Raw genomic sequence first — 15,454 nt, 5'->3', positions numbered from 1 at the left:
ACCAAAACGATCATTTTTTCCTCTGTCTTCCTTGGCATCGTTTCAAGAACATTTGCGCCCGAATGGATCCATTGTAAACGACTCAACACCAAAAATGGAGAAGAAGAGACAGAGCATGCGCATAAAGCTTGCACGCTGTATACAAGCAGACAGTAGAAGAAGAAACCAAACACAACAAGAAGAAGATGAAAATGGCTAGTGCAATGAAACCAGAATCGTTTGTGTGGACCGTTAATGAGGTTAATAACCCTTTGCACTAGTGACCCTAATAGGCTCAATATCTTCTGCAGCACGAACACAAGCATGTAGTCCGCCATTGTTGTTGTTGTTATGAGACGTCGCAGGGTTAAGGAGTTGAAGGCTAGAGGTTGAGAGGTGGCGCGATGGCGTCATCAATACTCAGAGTGTGTGGATTTGCTGTCCAAACAAGAACATAAGGGCAGCGTTTTCACATTTTTCCACCCTGAGACCAGGTTACAAGAAAGTGCGTTTACAGGATCCATTTGGACAATCGGCCAAAACGATGCAAAACACGTGTGTTTACATAAAAAAGTATTTCCATGTGGATGGCCCCCAAGTCTGGCTGTTGTCTAGAGGTCATTTCTAGTTGTGGTTCCTTTAAAATGGACTTTGATATTATTTTGGAGCCCAAATCACAAACTTCAGAATCAGTACAGAACTGCAAGTCAGAACCGGACTGCATACAATCACACATGTCGACAAACACGAGTCAGTCACACTGTAAGTTCATTCAACATGATTTATTTTTGGTTCCAGGTTCAAAATGATCAACTTTACCATCACTGTTTGTGACAAGTTTACAAAATAATTTTTTTATCTTTATAAAATTTAATACAAAAATAACTTAAATTTTAAATAGATATGTGTGTAAAACGAATAAATATTAAATCAGCGGTAAACATTCTGAGCAGCTGATTCGCTGGGATGTTTAGTTTTTTTGTTATCACGCCACGTTGACTCCACTCAGCGGCGTCAAATCAGGAGGACAGCTCAGTTTCCCCTGCAGCACGGAGAAGGAGAGAGAACAGGAAACGTACAATTAGTCAACTGAAAGTCAAGATACTGACGAATCCAAACTCTTCTTTAATTAAAACTCAGAAGAGCAGATTTATGATGAGAACTTCTCCACAGCTGTACTCCTCATCACGCTTGTATTTGAGTATTTTAACTACCAGGTATTTAATCTGGTTAAGATGCATTTAATCTAATAAATTGCCTCAATTGATGTCACTCAGTGGCTGAGTTGCATTGTGGGTAACGTAGGCTCCAGGTTGATGAGCCTGTAATTCACCTGCTCTGTTTTTAATGCATGAATCCAGACATAATCAGTTTCCTCTGTTGTTTTGAATGATTGGGAAGATGTCGGATTCTCACCTTCTCTATCTTGTCTTTGAGCCACGCAGCATCCGGGTTGATGCACCACTGCTTATTCTTCCTGGTCACAACCCTGAAACAGACACAAAACAATCAGACATTTTCAAGACCTCAATGTCTGCTTGGTTACTTTGAGAGAGAGTACAACCTTGTGCGACTTAACTGAAGCTCAGGAATGTTGAAATACGCCATTTTTTTTGTAAAGATAAAGTCAGAGAAAGTGTTTAAAGTGCTTACAGGAAGGCGTGGCGTTGGCAGCCCTCTCGTGGTTTCTGCTCGTAGCACGTTTTGACTCTCTCTATCTTCCTGGAGCTGACGTTGAGACAGCAGGGTAAACGTATGATCGGACTGGAGGAATCCACTGAAACAGCAGACACAAACACGGTTATTACTCAGCACCACATCACTAGCTGTTTATTCATCAGTGTAGTAAGAATGACCTGTTCAACACAGGGAGGTACCCGAGAAATGTGATCACCCCACTTTTACTGTTGCCATGGTTACACTTCCCTGAAAAACTGCTAGTTCTGCTTTTTAAGGACTTTGATACATGAAGTGTTTTAGCTGATACCAATTAAATAAACTACGCTTCAGTTGTATTAAATCAATGGAAGGGAACTCCTCTTGTACAGCAGTTTATTGACTTAAGCATAAAACATTCATATGGTACTCATGCAATAGTTACCATTTTTTAAATTAATTCAAAATGTGTTTTTGGAAGAGCTCTTTAATGTATTTGCATTCTGTAATTATTTTTGTTATGGCTGCAGCTGATTTTGTTATCATTTCTGAGGTTTCAGTTGCCAGGCTGCTAGTGGTAGCCATGTTGCTAACGCTGTCTTTGCAACAGCAGCGCCAACAGTAACACAGCATCTAGCTAAGCTGCTCATATTTAATCCCATCTATGAGGGATTCAAACCCCAGAAGACACATTTCACAAAATACAGAGGACGATATTCAACAGCTTGAGTTCAGTTTTACCTTGTGATGCAGAGACGAGCATCACCACAGTCAGAGTGAGCAGACAAATCCAGCGGCTGGCAGAAAGAGTCGTCCACATCTTCAAATGCTGCATGGCTCCAAAATCGATTCTGGCTCTCAGCTGTAAACGTCTTCGTTGTTAAGCTACTAACAGCTCAAGTCCTGGAAGGCTACTGATGAATGAACCAGAGAGGTTTGAGCTTATATACAGCAGCGCCAGACAAAAAGAGGAACCATTGGTGTCATGAGGAATGTTGCTACCATGGAAATAATCATGGTGCAGAGATGACAGGACAGAGACTGACACACTCGGAGGTTAGAGCAGTTTGACCATCATGTCCATATATGTTTAGGTTCCGCGCGTTATCATAGCAGGACTCATGTTCGTCGTCATGATGTTGCTGTATCCGGTCTCCAACCTGGCGTTCACATTCCAGCAAACTACCGTGACTCAAACAACGTCATTATAGACACTTTTGGCTACTTATTGCACCTTTTTTCACACATTTTTGTGCCTTGTGTTTCGTGTTTTGCCCCTTAGTTCCAAAGAGTAAGAGTTAAAAAACAGAATGATATATTTAAACAAAATTACAAGCAACCTGTAGCATGAAATGTGACAACATTGCTGCAAAGTCAGTTTTGGTGAAAACAGAGTAAAGACCAGACTTTTGACATCTGCTATAAATATCCATTAATTCAAATTCTTATCCAAACAAGAATTTGTACTTAGTGGAGCGCATACCTCTGCCATGGCCCAACAGTCCCCTACAATTCAGTCAAACCTAGGCTATAATGTTAGCAGTTCACATTTCTGCAAACTACAGATACGTCAGCGGTTGATATTTGTACTAAATGTGGCATATCATGTTCACGTTACATGCTTATTAGCTAACTTTCACAGCGGGAGATCAGGATGATGGTAGTGTTATTACAATATCGCAAGCGGTTGACCACAGTTTGACTCTGAGGATGTTTTCAGACGTCTTTTTGGCGAACAAAGTCGGCTATTTTTCTCAGGAACGTTTCACCATCTCCAGCTACGTTTGTGGTGTGTTTTCTTTTTTGCCTAAAATAGCAACATAAAGAGAAATGAGGTTTCAACTTATCAGTGGCTTTGCAGAAATGTACTTAGCTCACATTTATTCTGGAGTTCAGGTCGGTTTGACTCGATAGGTTCTTGTTAAGGGATGCCATTAAGCTTTTTCTGGTAATGGCAGGTTAGCTGCTTGTTCAGATATATAAATGAAATAAACTTGCAGGCTGTAAACATTATATTAGCAACACGTGATGCACATTTACACACAGTGGGGAACAGATCTGAAGAGCCAACATTGTATTTCCTCATGTTTCTCTCCAACAATTAGACAATATATGATAAAGCATTTCACTTGTCTGATTCCTGGACAAGTTAATTGTCAAGCTCTGCATGTTTCACTCACAAATTTTGAAGCAAGCGATCCGATTTGATTTAATTATATATTTTGAAGGTATTGACAGGTGACTTTATCTTCATCTTTCTTTTTCACAACTACAGAGCATCATATAGCTTTCACAGTTTAACCTGTTGGCTCCACCGGCAGTCGGAGCTAATTGGCATTGTTGATTAAATGAATTGTGTCACAGGTCAGACCACCAGAGGAGCTTAAATGGTCTTGGTATTTTAGGCGGGCAAGAAAAGAGGAATCACCCGAACACAGAGACACAGTATGAATAATGCTCACAGACTCTCAGACCTGCTATTCTTAGCGTCCACCGTTGCCATAATAACCTCAAAAAACAGTCATAATGGCATGAGAAGCTGCTGAAAACTCTAAAATAGGAACGAGTCACATACAAGGAATGCAGCCGATGAAGTCTCAACACAAATGATTAGACTTACAAGCTTTTTCCACATCTCATGGTCGTCCTATACAAATGGAATTTGCTGTTACAGTTGATTAAAAACGTGAGCATGTTTTTCTGTATTAATCACAGCTATACGAAAGAGAAACTAAAATAAATAAAAGCACTTGAAAACATGTATTTAATGGTAGTTTTAATTCTGTATCCTGTCACAGATTTTAATTTAGATTTAATCACTTTGATGTGCTAATATGAGATCAGTAAAACCTTCCACAGATTTTGATTTATTAGTCAACCACTCATGTTTTAAACTCATATTACTTTATTTAAAACAAGATCCTATTTATGTCCAAACTATAAGAAAGGTGGCTGCAAGACTGAAGTAACCGCTGCTGTGACTTTTTGTGTGGCTGCAGAATACATCTATTTTAATTAATTGTGATTAAATAAAACAACATTTTAGGGATATACTTTTGAAAAAGTGCACGTTTATTTCTTATAAACGTATTTCGTAGATGCTGTAACAGTTATTTTTAGTATTGTTGAACTTGATGATTAATTGCTCAATTATTCAGCTAAACATATACAATTGTTCATTGTTCAAGTTTGCTTTTGTCCAACCAACAGTCTCAAACCAAAATATATTTAATTTACTGTCATATAGGACAAAATAATGCAGCAGATCCTCAAGTTTTGAAAGTTGTGTCCAGAGAATGTATAGCATTTTTTAGTCTGACAAAAAACACATTTTTTGCATGGATCACTCAGATGTTGTTATGAAGCACTTGTGACAAAGATGAAAGAAGCTTTTAATAATCAACTTGATTGTCTGAAGTGCACTGAACTCCGCATATAAGGTGTAGAGTTGATTTACTCTCTTTTTTTACTGTTGTTTTTCACTTTTTTGTACTTGTCTGTGCCGAGCTGACGACAGTGTAGTTCATTGAGCTGTTTCACACAAAACTAACTAGTATTTTATTTTTCTTTATGACAAACTGTGACTTTCTTGACTTACAAAATCATCTTTTAAATCGGCAAAAGTCCCATTGGGCACACTGAAAGCAATGGGACTATACGTTGATATAAATGTATCTGTGTTGGACCAATATTAAATATAATTTTTGCTTGAACAGTGCCTGAAAATTGGGTGCTCACTTCATAAAGCTGTCCTCAGCAGCAGCATGTGTTCATGTCCTTCACACTTCAAGCTGTCCTACCAAAATAAAGGTAAGAAATCCTGAGAAATAATCTTTAAAAAATGACTGCAACCAATAATTGGTTATTTGAATAGATGCCGATTAATCACATGTCAATCGAGTAATTTATTAACAGCTGTACTTGAATGCAACAGCAACATGTGGTTAAAAAATGTGTGCTATTTTTATCCCTCAGATACAAACCTAAGAGTGGAAAGTCCCTGCTGGTCAGCAGCCTCAAGTCTCCATGTGTGTGACCGCAATGATTGTATGATTAATAAGAGAACAAAAAAAAGAGGAAGAAAAGGGAGATAAGGGCCAAGCTGGTGCATTTATGGTGATAGTATCAAATGTTTGAATCATGTAAGGGTGTAACCTGACCTTTCAATATGTCTGTTTTGGTGTTTATCTGTTCTGTTTTATACATAAACTTAACTTTAAGACTATCTCTTCCCCTTTTCGCCACTTCTTTTTTTTACCCTGCTTGTTATCAGATAGCCCTTCACAGCATCACCACACTTTCAAATATACACAGGAATAAACAAGGGTGTACCAGTGAAAACATCAAAGTCATTTCCTCTAATATCAATTAATTACATTCAACTACACCATCATGTGGAGAGGTAAAACATAATCAGACAGATAAAAGAATAGATTGGATGTACAATATTGTAATGTCAAGCTGAAGGTGTATTAATACCTGTGGGGTTATCCATGCTATTTTGCAAGTCTATGTTAAGCTGTTAGTATCCAGAAAAAGCATAACTTTGAGTAACACATACGCAACATCTGACTGTAGTAAGACCTGTGAGTTATCCTTCCTGAATGCTGTCAGCTTGAAGAGGCGTCAAACTGGTTTCACTGAAATGTTACTCTGACAGTTGTGACACTCACTTTATGGTGTAATGCTAAATTGCAAAAATTGTAAACAGTGACTGAGGAATTTGTCATGTTGTAATCATAAATGAGTGGGTGCTAATGCATCGTAATGGAGGTTTTTGTCCGGGGACTCCCGAACAATGACTAACAAGGTAATTCATGGAATCAAGGTAATTAATTTGTCTTTTTTAGCAGAATGAAAGTTTGTAGCTCCTTCATTCAACACAAACATAGAACAGATATAGATATTTATATAAATATATCGCACATTAACATGTTAACACTCAAGTTGTAATTCTGTAGTGTGTTTTTTCTTTTGTTCAAGGTATTTTGATTAGTTTTTCAGGTTATAAAAATCTGAAATATCAGCTTGATCACACCACACAGGGAGCCCTACCCTATAACACCATTACAATTATCAATTTATAAGCACAGAAAATACAAATTAAGGGAAAGTAAGGTAAGTTGGTGGGCTCTTTTAGTTTCCTTCCCGGTCTTTGAGCATCACAAGAGGCACTATATGAATTAAATGTATTGTTTATTGTTATTAGATGTACAAGATGTCAGACTTAAAGGGGCAATATGTAAGAATTGGCCACCTTTAATTCATGCCCCCAGCTAGCTTGTTAGCTAAGCTAGTCGTGCAGTTAGCGGAACTACCACAGAAGTTTTGGGGACATTTTGTTGAAAGTAACTAAAAATGTGTGTGATATAAGTTATATATTCCTCTGTGAAGACTGTAATGTTGTAAAGTAATATACTTTAAATTGAGGTTACTAGTTACAAGTAATATATTGCATTTTGGAAGTTACTGGCCCAACACTGATTACATGTAAAAACAGTGTGGCTCCAACTGACATCTAGATGTGGCGTCCATTGTTTTTTTTAAATTAACCGCGCTGTGTGTTCTCGCGAGATCTGAGCAACAGCGCCCCCTTGTTTGTGTGTGTAAAACCGACGGGAGGTAGAGCAATACTCCGCGGCTAACGATAGCAAGGTACACAAATAGGGATTTAATTCACTTTCGGTCTTCGCTGACACTCTCGGGGTCCACCAACAGGTGCAGGAGGACATAATTTCACCTAAACCCTCCGTTTTCCTGCCACATTCCCGCCGAGGCGAGAACGCGAGAGTCCCGCTAATCCCGAGAAGAGGGACGCGGCCTGCTTCTGTAGCCGGCTTCCCGGTGCAGCTCAGCCGGCTAGCACTGTCACCAGAGCCCGGTGCTTCCGCTGGTTTATTTTTCTCCTCACCAAGAGACGCGTCGACATATTTTTTTGTTTTTATAACCACTGCCTCTTTATCACATATCCCCCTCGCTATCGGCGGGCAGCTGTCGGCGTTTTTCCCCCGAGGAGGACCTTCTGGAGCCCGGGCGGCCTGTTTTGTTTTCGAGCCGCCTTGAATCTCCGCGAACAATAACACAACCATAACGAGCCTGCCGGGGCTGCACCGCCACGGAAGCCTCGGCGCCAGATAATAAATGCATTGTGTGCCACCAGCTCTGGTATGGACGTGAAGCCCCGGGACGAGCATGCATGTGGGACTATGGATTTATCGGAGGAAACCATTGCAAACCGGAGCACTTTGTCACGAAAGCCAATGTTTGAATTTGGGAGCTGCTGCTAGCTAACCAGCTGCAAGTAACGTTTAAAAAAAGGCCAGGGGGACGGAGGAGAAGAGCGCCACACGATGCTTTGTCTAATCATAACTCACGGATTGTACGGAAACGAACCGAACCGACTTGGATGAACCGACGTTTATATGCACTTATAATCTCCCCCGATCGAAAGAGCTGGGACGGATGGATTGGATGTGACTGGGGATGAGTAACCTCGACTGCTCCCTGCGCAGACTGCTCTATATGTGGGGTTCACCGACGGGGAACTGACCGCCTTCACATCCCATCTATGCTCTCTTCAAAGCCACCAGACTCCGTTGAGAAAAACAGCGATTTAAGCTCGCAGAACACGGGAGTCTCCGGTGCGCCGCTGCCCCGCACGTCGCTCGGTTTGTTTGTGTTAACTGTGTGTGACTTTGGTGTTTTAACGTATTAATACATCTTCACGGACCGGACCGGACTGGAGCCCCGGGACAGGCAGCTGAGATGAACCCGGTGAATGCGACCTCTCTCTACGTGTCCGCGAGTCGTTCGGTGCTGCAGTGCGACCCCAGAGACCCCCGGGCCCTCGCGGAGCTCTGCAAGCTGCTGCCGTTTTTCCGCCAGTCCCTGTCCTGCCTGGTCTGCGGTAAGTGTGTGTGTGTGTGTGTGTGTGTGTGTGTGTGTGTGTGTGTGTGTGTGTGTGTGTGTGCACTTAATTCTTATATAATCTGATTTTAATGTGATAATAGAGCTGTGCTAAGGCAGTGTGTATTGGTGGGGGATGTTTTCGGGAACGTGCGTTGTTGTCAGCTGTGCTCGCAGACGGAGCGAACCTTTAAAAAATGCTGCTTTCATGCACAGTCGGAAATCTGTGAATCGGCACTAGTGATGGAAAGTAAACAAGTATAATTACTGCGGCGCTGTAGGAGATACTTCTCAACTATATTGGTCACAATTTATTTTGCAGCTCCATAATATCTCAGCTTCGCACAATTAATCGATACTTGCCTTTCAAATATATCCAAATAAAATTTAAAACACTGATATGAGAAAGTTTATTTAATAAAAATGCCCTTCAAAGACTATCAAAAGACTTTACATGCAAACTAATATTACATTTTAGCCATTTAGTATCCTCAGTATAGGCAGTAAAATGTCATTATTTCCTTTTAAGTCAGTAGTTAAAACTATTTTCTAATGAAAGAACAGTCAACATTCATAGATGCCAGATAGTTTGTAAATTACATGCAAAACCTTTGATTATTATGTGAATTCATATGTAGAATATTAAGAAGTTATTCTTATAAACTGTCCCTTTTTGTAATTGGGAAAAATTAAGTATGGATAATGTGTTAGAATAAGATACCAGATAGTAAGATGTTATGAAATTGTGAAATTAAGCAATGAAACAGATGAGAGCTGGGCTCAACACTTTATAATGACAGTCACTGATAAATGAGACTTGTATAATTAATTATATTTTAGTTGATGGTTCTTTCACAATTAAATGTCTTATAAATCATTTATTAAGCAGGTGTTTGTGGCCAAGTTGCAGCTGATGTTTATGAACCTTTGCTTAGTAAATTGCTTATAAAGTATTTCACTGTTGATTAAAGTTATTTATGAGGGTCCTTGGCATGCAAAAGATCCCTAGGTGCTAAATTTCAGAGGTTGCGCCTTCAGAGGAAAATTGAACCCCCCAGTTGAGGTAATGAAATATGAAGCTGCAGTTTCCGAAGCGCAGTGAAGGTATCGTAACTCACAGCTACTCCCATCATGACACACCCCCCTCTGTGTGCTGTTTGGCAGCATCGGGGCGTTTCTCTGTTTATCACGTTGAATAACAACCTTCCACATACTGGATATTATGCATCTAATCTCTCTCTCACAGTCCTCGTCTCTGAATATACAACGCTGTCAGATATATAGACAAAAAATTAGGAGGTGGAGGAAAAAGAGGGAGTGCATTTCTGTTTATACACAACTTTAAATATCATTGGCTGTAAATGTACAAGATGAAATGGGCTGTAATTCAAACAGGAGCACTCTCTGTTGTTTCTCTGCAAATAAACGTCATGCATGATTTATTTCCGTGGTATTTTTAATGCACAGTTTTCACTGCTCATGCATAATGCATTAACTCTCCCTCGGCCATAGCGGGTACATATATACGGTTCACTGTGAGGGAAATACCTCTCGAGGTAAAAGGGATAGTTGTGTTACCGTGATTGGAAAGAAGAGCAGCTTCACTACACTCAAGATATTGATTGCTCCTTCACCTCCACTGTATAAATAACAGATCGATACAGAAGCAGTCCATACATCGTGTTAAATATAGACTTTCTGCTGTTACGTGGGATTCATCAGACAGGCAGGGCACAGTGTGTAAGGTTGGTTGTGTCTCATGAATGCACCTTCATCCTTTTTTCCCCGTCTGCAGCTGCACTCCCTAGCAACCAGCGTTGCTAAGGAAGCCCCTCTCAAAGAGCGGTTGTCATTCAGTGTGGCGGGTTGCCAGGCACAGCTCAGGTTTACAAATACATATCAGTCGAGGAAGCTGCAGCAAAGGAGGAGGCAGTCGTTTGAATCCTAACTATTCTAAACACTCCTGAACTTATTTTTTTAATTATCACGTCATTGGTTTGCTTGGATTCTTGTGTGATATATTGTTTTTTCTATATTTGCTCTTTCTCCTCTTATCAACAGGTAACCTGCTGCAGGACCCCATCGCTCCCACCGACTCATCATGTCAGCATTACGTCTGTCGAGGCTGTAAAGGTCAGAGGATGCAGCTGAAGCCGTCCTGTAGTTGGTGTAAGGACTATTCCCGCTTTGAGGAGAACAGGCAGCTCTCCTTGCTTGTCCACTGTTACAGGAAGCTCTGTCTCTACATCACCCAGTCGCCGCTCGCCCCGCACATAGCCAGCGCCGCCAGTGACTCGCCGGACCTCCAGGCGATCCTTAATGAGGGCCTCACATTGGCTGAGAGCGAGCCTGAGGTGGAGGACATTTCAGAAACAGTTGGCCTGTCGCAAACAGCCTCCACCTCCGAGCTTGTCCTGCCCGATGACACCCCGCCTACGAAGGAGCTCAAGGTGGAGGAGCCGAGCCCCATCAGTGTAAATGGATTGCATGATTGTAACGGCCTGGTCAGTTCGGACACTCTGCAACCCATCACCATCGAAACAGGTGGAGGTGTTGCAAAGCAGGAGAGCTTCTCGGAGGAGATCCCGGTGTGTGTGAGCGTCACAGGGAGCGGGGAGGCGGGGCTTTGTGACATCAGCACCTTTGGGGATGACCTGAAACATGGAGGTGGACAGTTGTTGTTGAGTGTTGAGGAGGTGCTCAGGACTCTGGAGACGGACACTGACCCTGAGCCCAACCCCCAGGACTGCCCCCCCTCTGTACATCAGTGCAGTCTTAATGGGCCTCACTGCCCATCTGGTCCTGACTCCTCCCGCCTCATCCCCTCCCTCCCCCCAGAGAACAGCCCTCGCCCCCTCCAACCTCACCCGCAGCCCTCACTGCAACCTCCCCCTCAGCCCTCCACAGTCGTCCCCCACGTTCCCACTCGGTACCACCGCAAGCGCTCCCACTCAGAGAGTGACAGTGAGAAGGTGCAGCCCCTCCCCATCTCCAGCCTCTTACAGGGGCAGCCCCTCGGTGCCAACAGCTCCCCCCATCACCCTAACCCTGGTGCCACCACCAAACAGGAGCCTAAGATCCCTGCAGCCATGCCCCACCCACACCTGGCCCCAGTGCCTAACGGTGGTCCCCCCAAGGTGGGCAAGACGGTGCTCGTCTCCAACAAGGCGCTGAAAAAGACTGTTGAGCATCACGGGGGTCCCAAGAAGGCTTACACCAAGGCCAGGCAAGGGACCCCTAAGCCACGAGCACAACCCCGTGACAGAGTGCCCCCACACCCTCATGCACACCCCCTGACTCACCCACCAAGCCCCTCAAAGCCACTGTATAAGAAGCCCGTGGAGAAGAAGGGCTGCAAGTGTGGCCGAGCCACACAGAACCCCTCGGTGTTGACCTGTAGGGGGCAGCGCTGCCCCTGCTACTCCAACCGCAAGGTGAGAGCAACAGGTTTTCATAGTTTCATATCTAAAACTACAGTGAATGATGATGAGGTATATATGTGTCTTGGTCAAACACACACTTTGGGAAAGGTTCAACCAAAAACAACATCTCCTCACCCTCATGTTGATGGTCGGGAGAGGTTCTGTGGGGAAGTTTAAGAAATGTTTTATGGATGATGAAACTTGACTCGACTTTCCATCTGAATGAGTAGAGCAGTTCCTTTAACTTTTCTTTGGCAAAATGATCTAAACTGACTCTCTCGTCCTGGAGCTTTTGACTGGATGACGCAGTCCTCATCTGCAGATGCAGTTTACTCTTTTAATGTTGGACTGTAGATCTTCAGACTTCACATAATTCTGAAAAGCTTCAGGATTTCTGTTTCATTTTGGCTTAAGGAATGTTGACAGGTCATTTTTTTTTAACAGCAGATTATGAACCGTCTATTTAACCTTCCAGTTCTGTCTGGGATGTTTCTTTGAGCGATCTGTTGCTGTTGTTTTCATTAATTACTGGTTCGCGCCGTATTAATTATGCTTGTTTCTCTCAGGCGTGCCTGGACTGTATCTGCCGTGGCTGCCAGAACTCCTACATGGCCAACGGGGAGAAGAAGCTGGAGGCCTTCGCCGTGCCGGAGAAAGCTCTGGAACAGACTCGTCTCACGCTCGGCATCAACCTCACCAGTATCACCGCGGCCGCCCTCCGTAGCCCGGCCACCAGCTCCCCCGGCAACACCCTTCTCAACGTCACCACGGCAACGGGTGCACCCGTCACGGCCACCTTCTTGTCGGGGGCGGGACACGACAACAGGGGCTTCGATGATTCACTGGAGATGCGGTTTGACTGCTGAGGTCAGTCGTCACGCACATTCCCCGCCCCGCCAGCCGGGCGTTATCCATCAGGGCGAGCCAGCGAGCTGCGGGGGGCGGAGCCAGAACAAGGCAGCTACAGTGACGGGCGATAGTGAGGGTCACCAGCTGAGGCTGAGGAGTCGCCCTCCGTCCATCGCCCGAAACTGCACCATGCTTGTGGTCTTGCATACAGATGCAGTGAGGAGGAGGAGGAGGATGAAGAACGAGGAGATGTAGCGTTACTGTATGTGCAGAGATTTCAGTTCAGTGGGGATAGAGTTGCTTTTTGTTTTCTTCTCTACTATGGGTAATGTGTAGAGCATGTTGTGTAGCTACGTCGGGTGTGTCGACCACGGTCGCACACGCCTCTCCGTGTGTGTGTATGTGTGTGTGCGTGCATGTGAGTGTGTATGTATGAGGGAAGGGTTTGGTTTGGAGATGAACCTTATTAGCAGGAACGGAGACATCGTCATCATCATCATCATCATCAGAGACTGGTGTAATTTATATAAAAGAGAGAACTTTTTGTACATGGAATCATCAGTTTCCATTTGAGAAGACATTTTATGATATATTTTATAAGTTACATGTAAAAAAAACAAACAATGGAAGCCGGTGCAGGAGCACGCCTGCATTCAACCAGAATATTTTCACACATGTGACAGATTGTATTTTGTAAAACTCTGCTCGACCAACAGAAATAAAACATCGGATTTGGTAGATGACTATCAAAAAAGCTCCTGAAGATTTAAAACATTTTGAGTCGTGCGGTTTTTACGATATTTTTCACAGCAAGAAACCGGGACGTGAATTAAACACCACCAGCCAAACGGACGTTTCACTTTAGTGTGTTGAATGTTTATACTGTGTGAGCCACCAGAACTTTACTCTGAGATGTTATTGTGTTCTAAATAACATGAAAACTGATACAATCTTGGAGTTAACCAAGACAAAACGTCAGTCCCTGTTTTGTTTGATATGTCCAGGATGTGAGTTACCTGTCTAATCATTTTGTGTTCCTGCATTAAGCACTTTCCCATCTTTTCCCACTGGCCACACAGCGTAAACCAACCATCATTTCTTCTTTTCTTACGTGTGTTTAAATACTCTGGTTGACTGCAGGCCCCTGCACGTTGTTATTCACAAGTTGTTGGTTTTTTTTTTTGGTTTCTGGAAGCGACACACATGCTGCTAAATACTACAAAGGACTCAAGAAGGAGAGCACACCTCGTCCTCGTCTTCTTTTGTTTTGTTTTTGTTTTTAATATGTTGCGTTAACAACATTTGCAGTATTTATTGGACGTCTCCTAACAATAGGTTACGTGTCGGGCGTCAGCTCCGCCCACTCTTCTGCCTGTCAAGTCTGTCGAACCCAGTCTGGACTTTTTCTGTCTCAGTTATGTTGCTGTCTCCTTCTTAGTGTTAGTTTCTGGTGTCTCCAAACGGTTTTTGTTCTCCCTCGGGGCATTTAAATACCTGTAATATAACTGTAACATATTTCCACAAAAAAGAAAGAAAATCAAAAACTTACAAAGTGTTGTGTCATTATTTGTGTCCCTCCTGTCGTCTGACTAACCTTTTTTGTCTCGAGACCTGGTCTGAACATCTGTCCTGTGTGATCGGATCTCACTTCTCTGCCCGATATGCAAAAAAAAAATATACGAACACATAGAAAGAGACATCGTTTGGTTTAACGTTGGCCACAAAACATTTTTATTCTTTTAGCGTTTCACGAAGTTCAAAAAGTTTCGAATAACTTTACAACTCACAAAATTGAGCGTTTTTCAAAGGAAGTCTGGGGATTTACTCCTCGGCGTCAAAGCAAGTGTTTATATTAGTTATTGTTAAATGTATTTGTAAAATTCAGCATGACACACAAGCAGACAGGCTGGTACTGCAAAGCCAAGACAAACGGACACTTTTCACAAGGAAAGAAACAACTAAACTTTTAGCATTCAATGCCGAATTTACAAGAAGTTCACCAATGATTTCAAATTTGTTTTCACTGTTTCACAAAGTTCATTAAGTTTCTTCTCACTCAAACAACTCTTAAAATCATAAGATTTGTTAAGGGAGTCTGGTACCAGGTGTGAACAGCCTCTTTCAGTGCTGTTTGTTGTTGCTACACTGCTGAAGTTGGACACTAGAGGGCAGCATGGAGCTTCAGTGTGCAGGATTTAATAAGCAGCAGTACATCATTGCAAAATGTCCAGAAATCAAAGGTTATCTTCAGCTGAACCTCCTCCACTGTTCATCTGTCCTTTTGGCCTCTTGCAATGACATTCTTTTATTTTCAGCGGCTTGATTAAATTAAGATAATAAACAGAACATCCGCAATTACACGCACAAACTAGAAATGCGATTTGATTTAAAGTCCGAGCTTTACAAGACCCAGAATGAAATGAAAGAATGATCCGTCTAATTTTGCGCTTCTATTTCAAATAAGCCAGCCGGTTACAGACGGGACTCCCGCTGCTGCAGTGCTCTGCTCCAGCACACCAGGCTCCTTTAACCGAATGTCTCCAGTTAGTTTTGCTTATTTGAAAAGTATCTATAAAGAAATATATGTTTGAGACCACGGTTTCAAGTCCAGTCTGTAGTTTTTGTTGCATGGAGTGAAGTGT

At 42.6% G+C, this 15,454-nt stretch overlaps 2 protein-coding genes across 2 annotated transcripts; one reads left to right on the top strand and one right to left on the bottom strand.

Annotated features, from left to right (window-relative positions):
- Window positions 1-746: 746 nt before the first annotated feature.
- Window positions 747-2,797, bottom strand: LOC115570083 (C-C motif chemokine 5-like). Its single transcript, XM_030398351.1, has 4 exons — window positions 2,377-2,797; window positions 1,633-1,756; window positions 1,396-1,468; window positions 747-1,021 (listed from the first exon to the last, which is right to left on the bottom strand). Exons 1-4 carry the CDS (start codon window positions 2,468-2,470, stop codon window positions 965-967), a joined length of 348 nt encoding a protein of 115 aa, XP_030254211.1. The 5' UTR covers window positions 2,471-2,797; the 3' UTR covers window positions 747-964.
- Window positions 2,798-7,211: 4,414 nt separating this feature from the next.
- msl2b (MSL complex subunit 2b) lies at window positions 7,212-14,364 on the top strand. The gene is made up of 3 exons (XM_030398350.1): window positions 7,212-8,542; window positions 10,603-11,975; window positions 12,530-14,364. Exons 1-3 carry the CDS (start codon window positions 8,401-8,403, stop codon window positions 12,827-12,829), a joined length of 1,815 nt encoding a protein of 604 aa, XP_030254210.1. The 5' UTR covers window positions 7,212-8,400; the 3' UTR covers window positions 12,830-14,364.
- The last annotated feature ends 1,090 nt before the right edge of the window (window positions 14,365-15,454 follow it).

The sequence above is a fragment of the Sparus aurata genome, chromosome 19, assembly GCF_900880675.1.
Source record: "Sparus aurata chromosome 19, fSpaAur1.1, whole genome shotgun sequence".
NCBI classification, from domain to species: domain Eukaryota; kingdom Metazoa; phylum Chordata; class Actinopteri; order Spariformes; family Sparidae; genus Sparus; species Sparus aurata.
Note: the sequence above shows the minus strand (reverse complement) of the source record. Positions and strands in the feature narration are given on the sequence as shown.

What these genes read in the sequence shown, in the direction of transcription:
- LOC115570083 (XM_030398351.1), bottom strand. Translation starts at nt 2,470, where the DNA reads ATGCAGCATTTGAAGATGTGGACGACTCTTTCTGCCAGCCGCTGGATT. An exon ending in GCTCGTCTCTGCATCACAAG is followed by an intron (nt 1,757 to 2,376) that starts GTAAAACTGAAC and finishes CTGCTGTTTCAG; the next exon opens with TGGATTCCTCCAGTCCGATC. An exon ending in TCAAAGACAAGATAGAGAAG is followed by an intron (nt 1,022 to 1,395) that starts GTGAGAATCCGA and finishes TCCGTGCTGCAG; the next exon opens with GGGAAACTGAGCTGTCCTCC.
- msl2b (XM_030398350.1), top strand. Translation starts at nt 8,401, where the DNA reads ATGAACCCGGTGAATGCGACCTCTCTCTACGTGTCCGCGAGTCGTTCG. An exon ending in CCTGTCCTGCCTGGTCTGCG is followed by an intron (nt 8,543 to 10,602) that starts GTAAGTGTGTGT and finishes TCTTATCAACAG; the next exon opens with GTAACCTGCTGCAGGACCCC. An exon ending in CCTGCTACTCCAACCGCAAG is followed by an intron (nt 11,976 to 12,529) that starts GTGAGAGCAACA and finishes TGTTTCTCTCAG; the next exon opens with GCGTGCCTGGACTGTATCTG.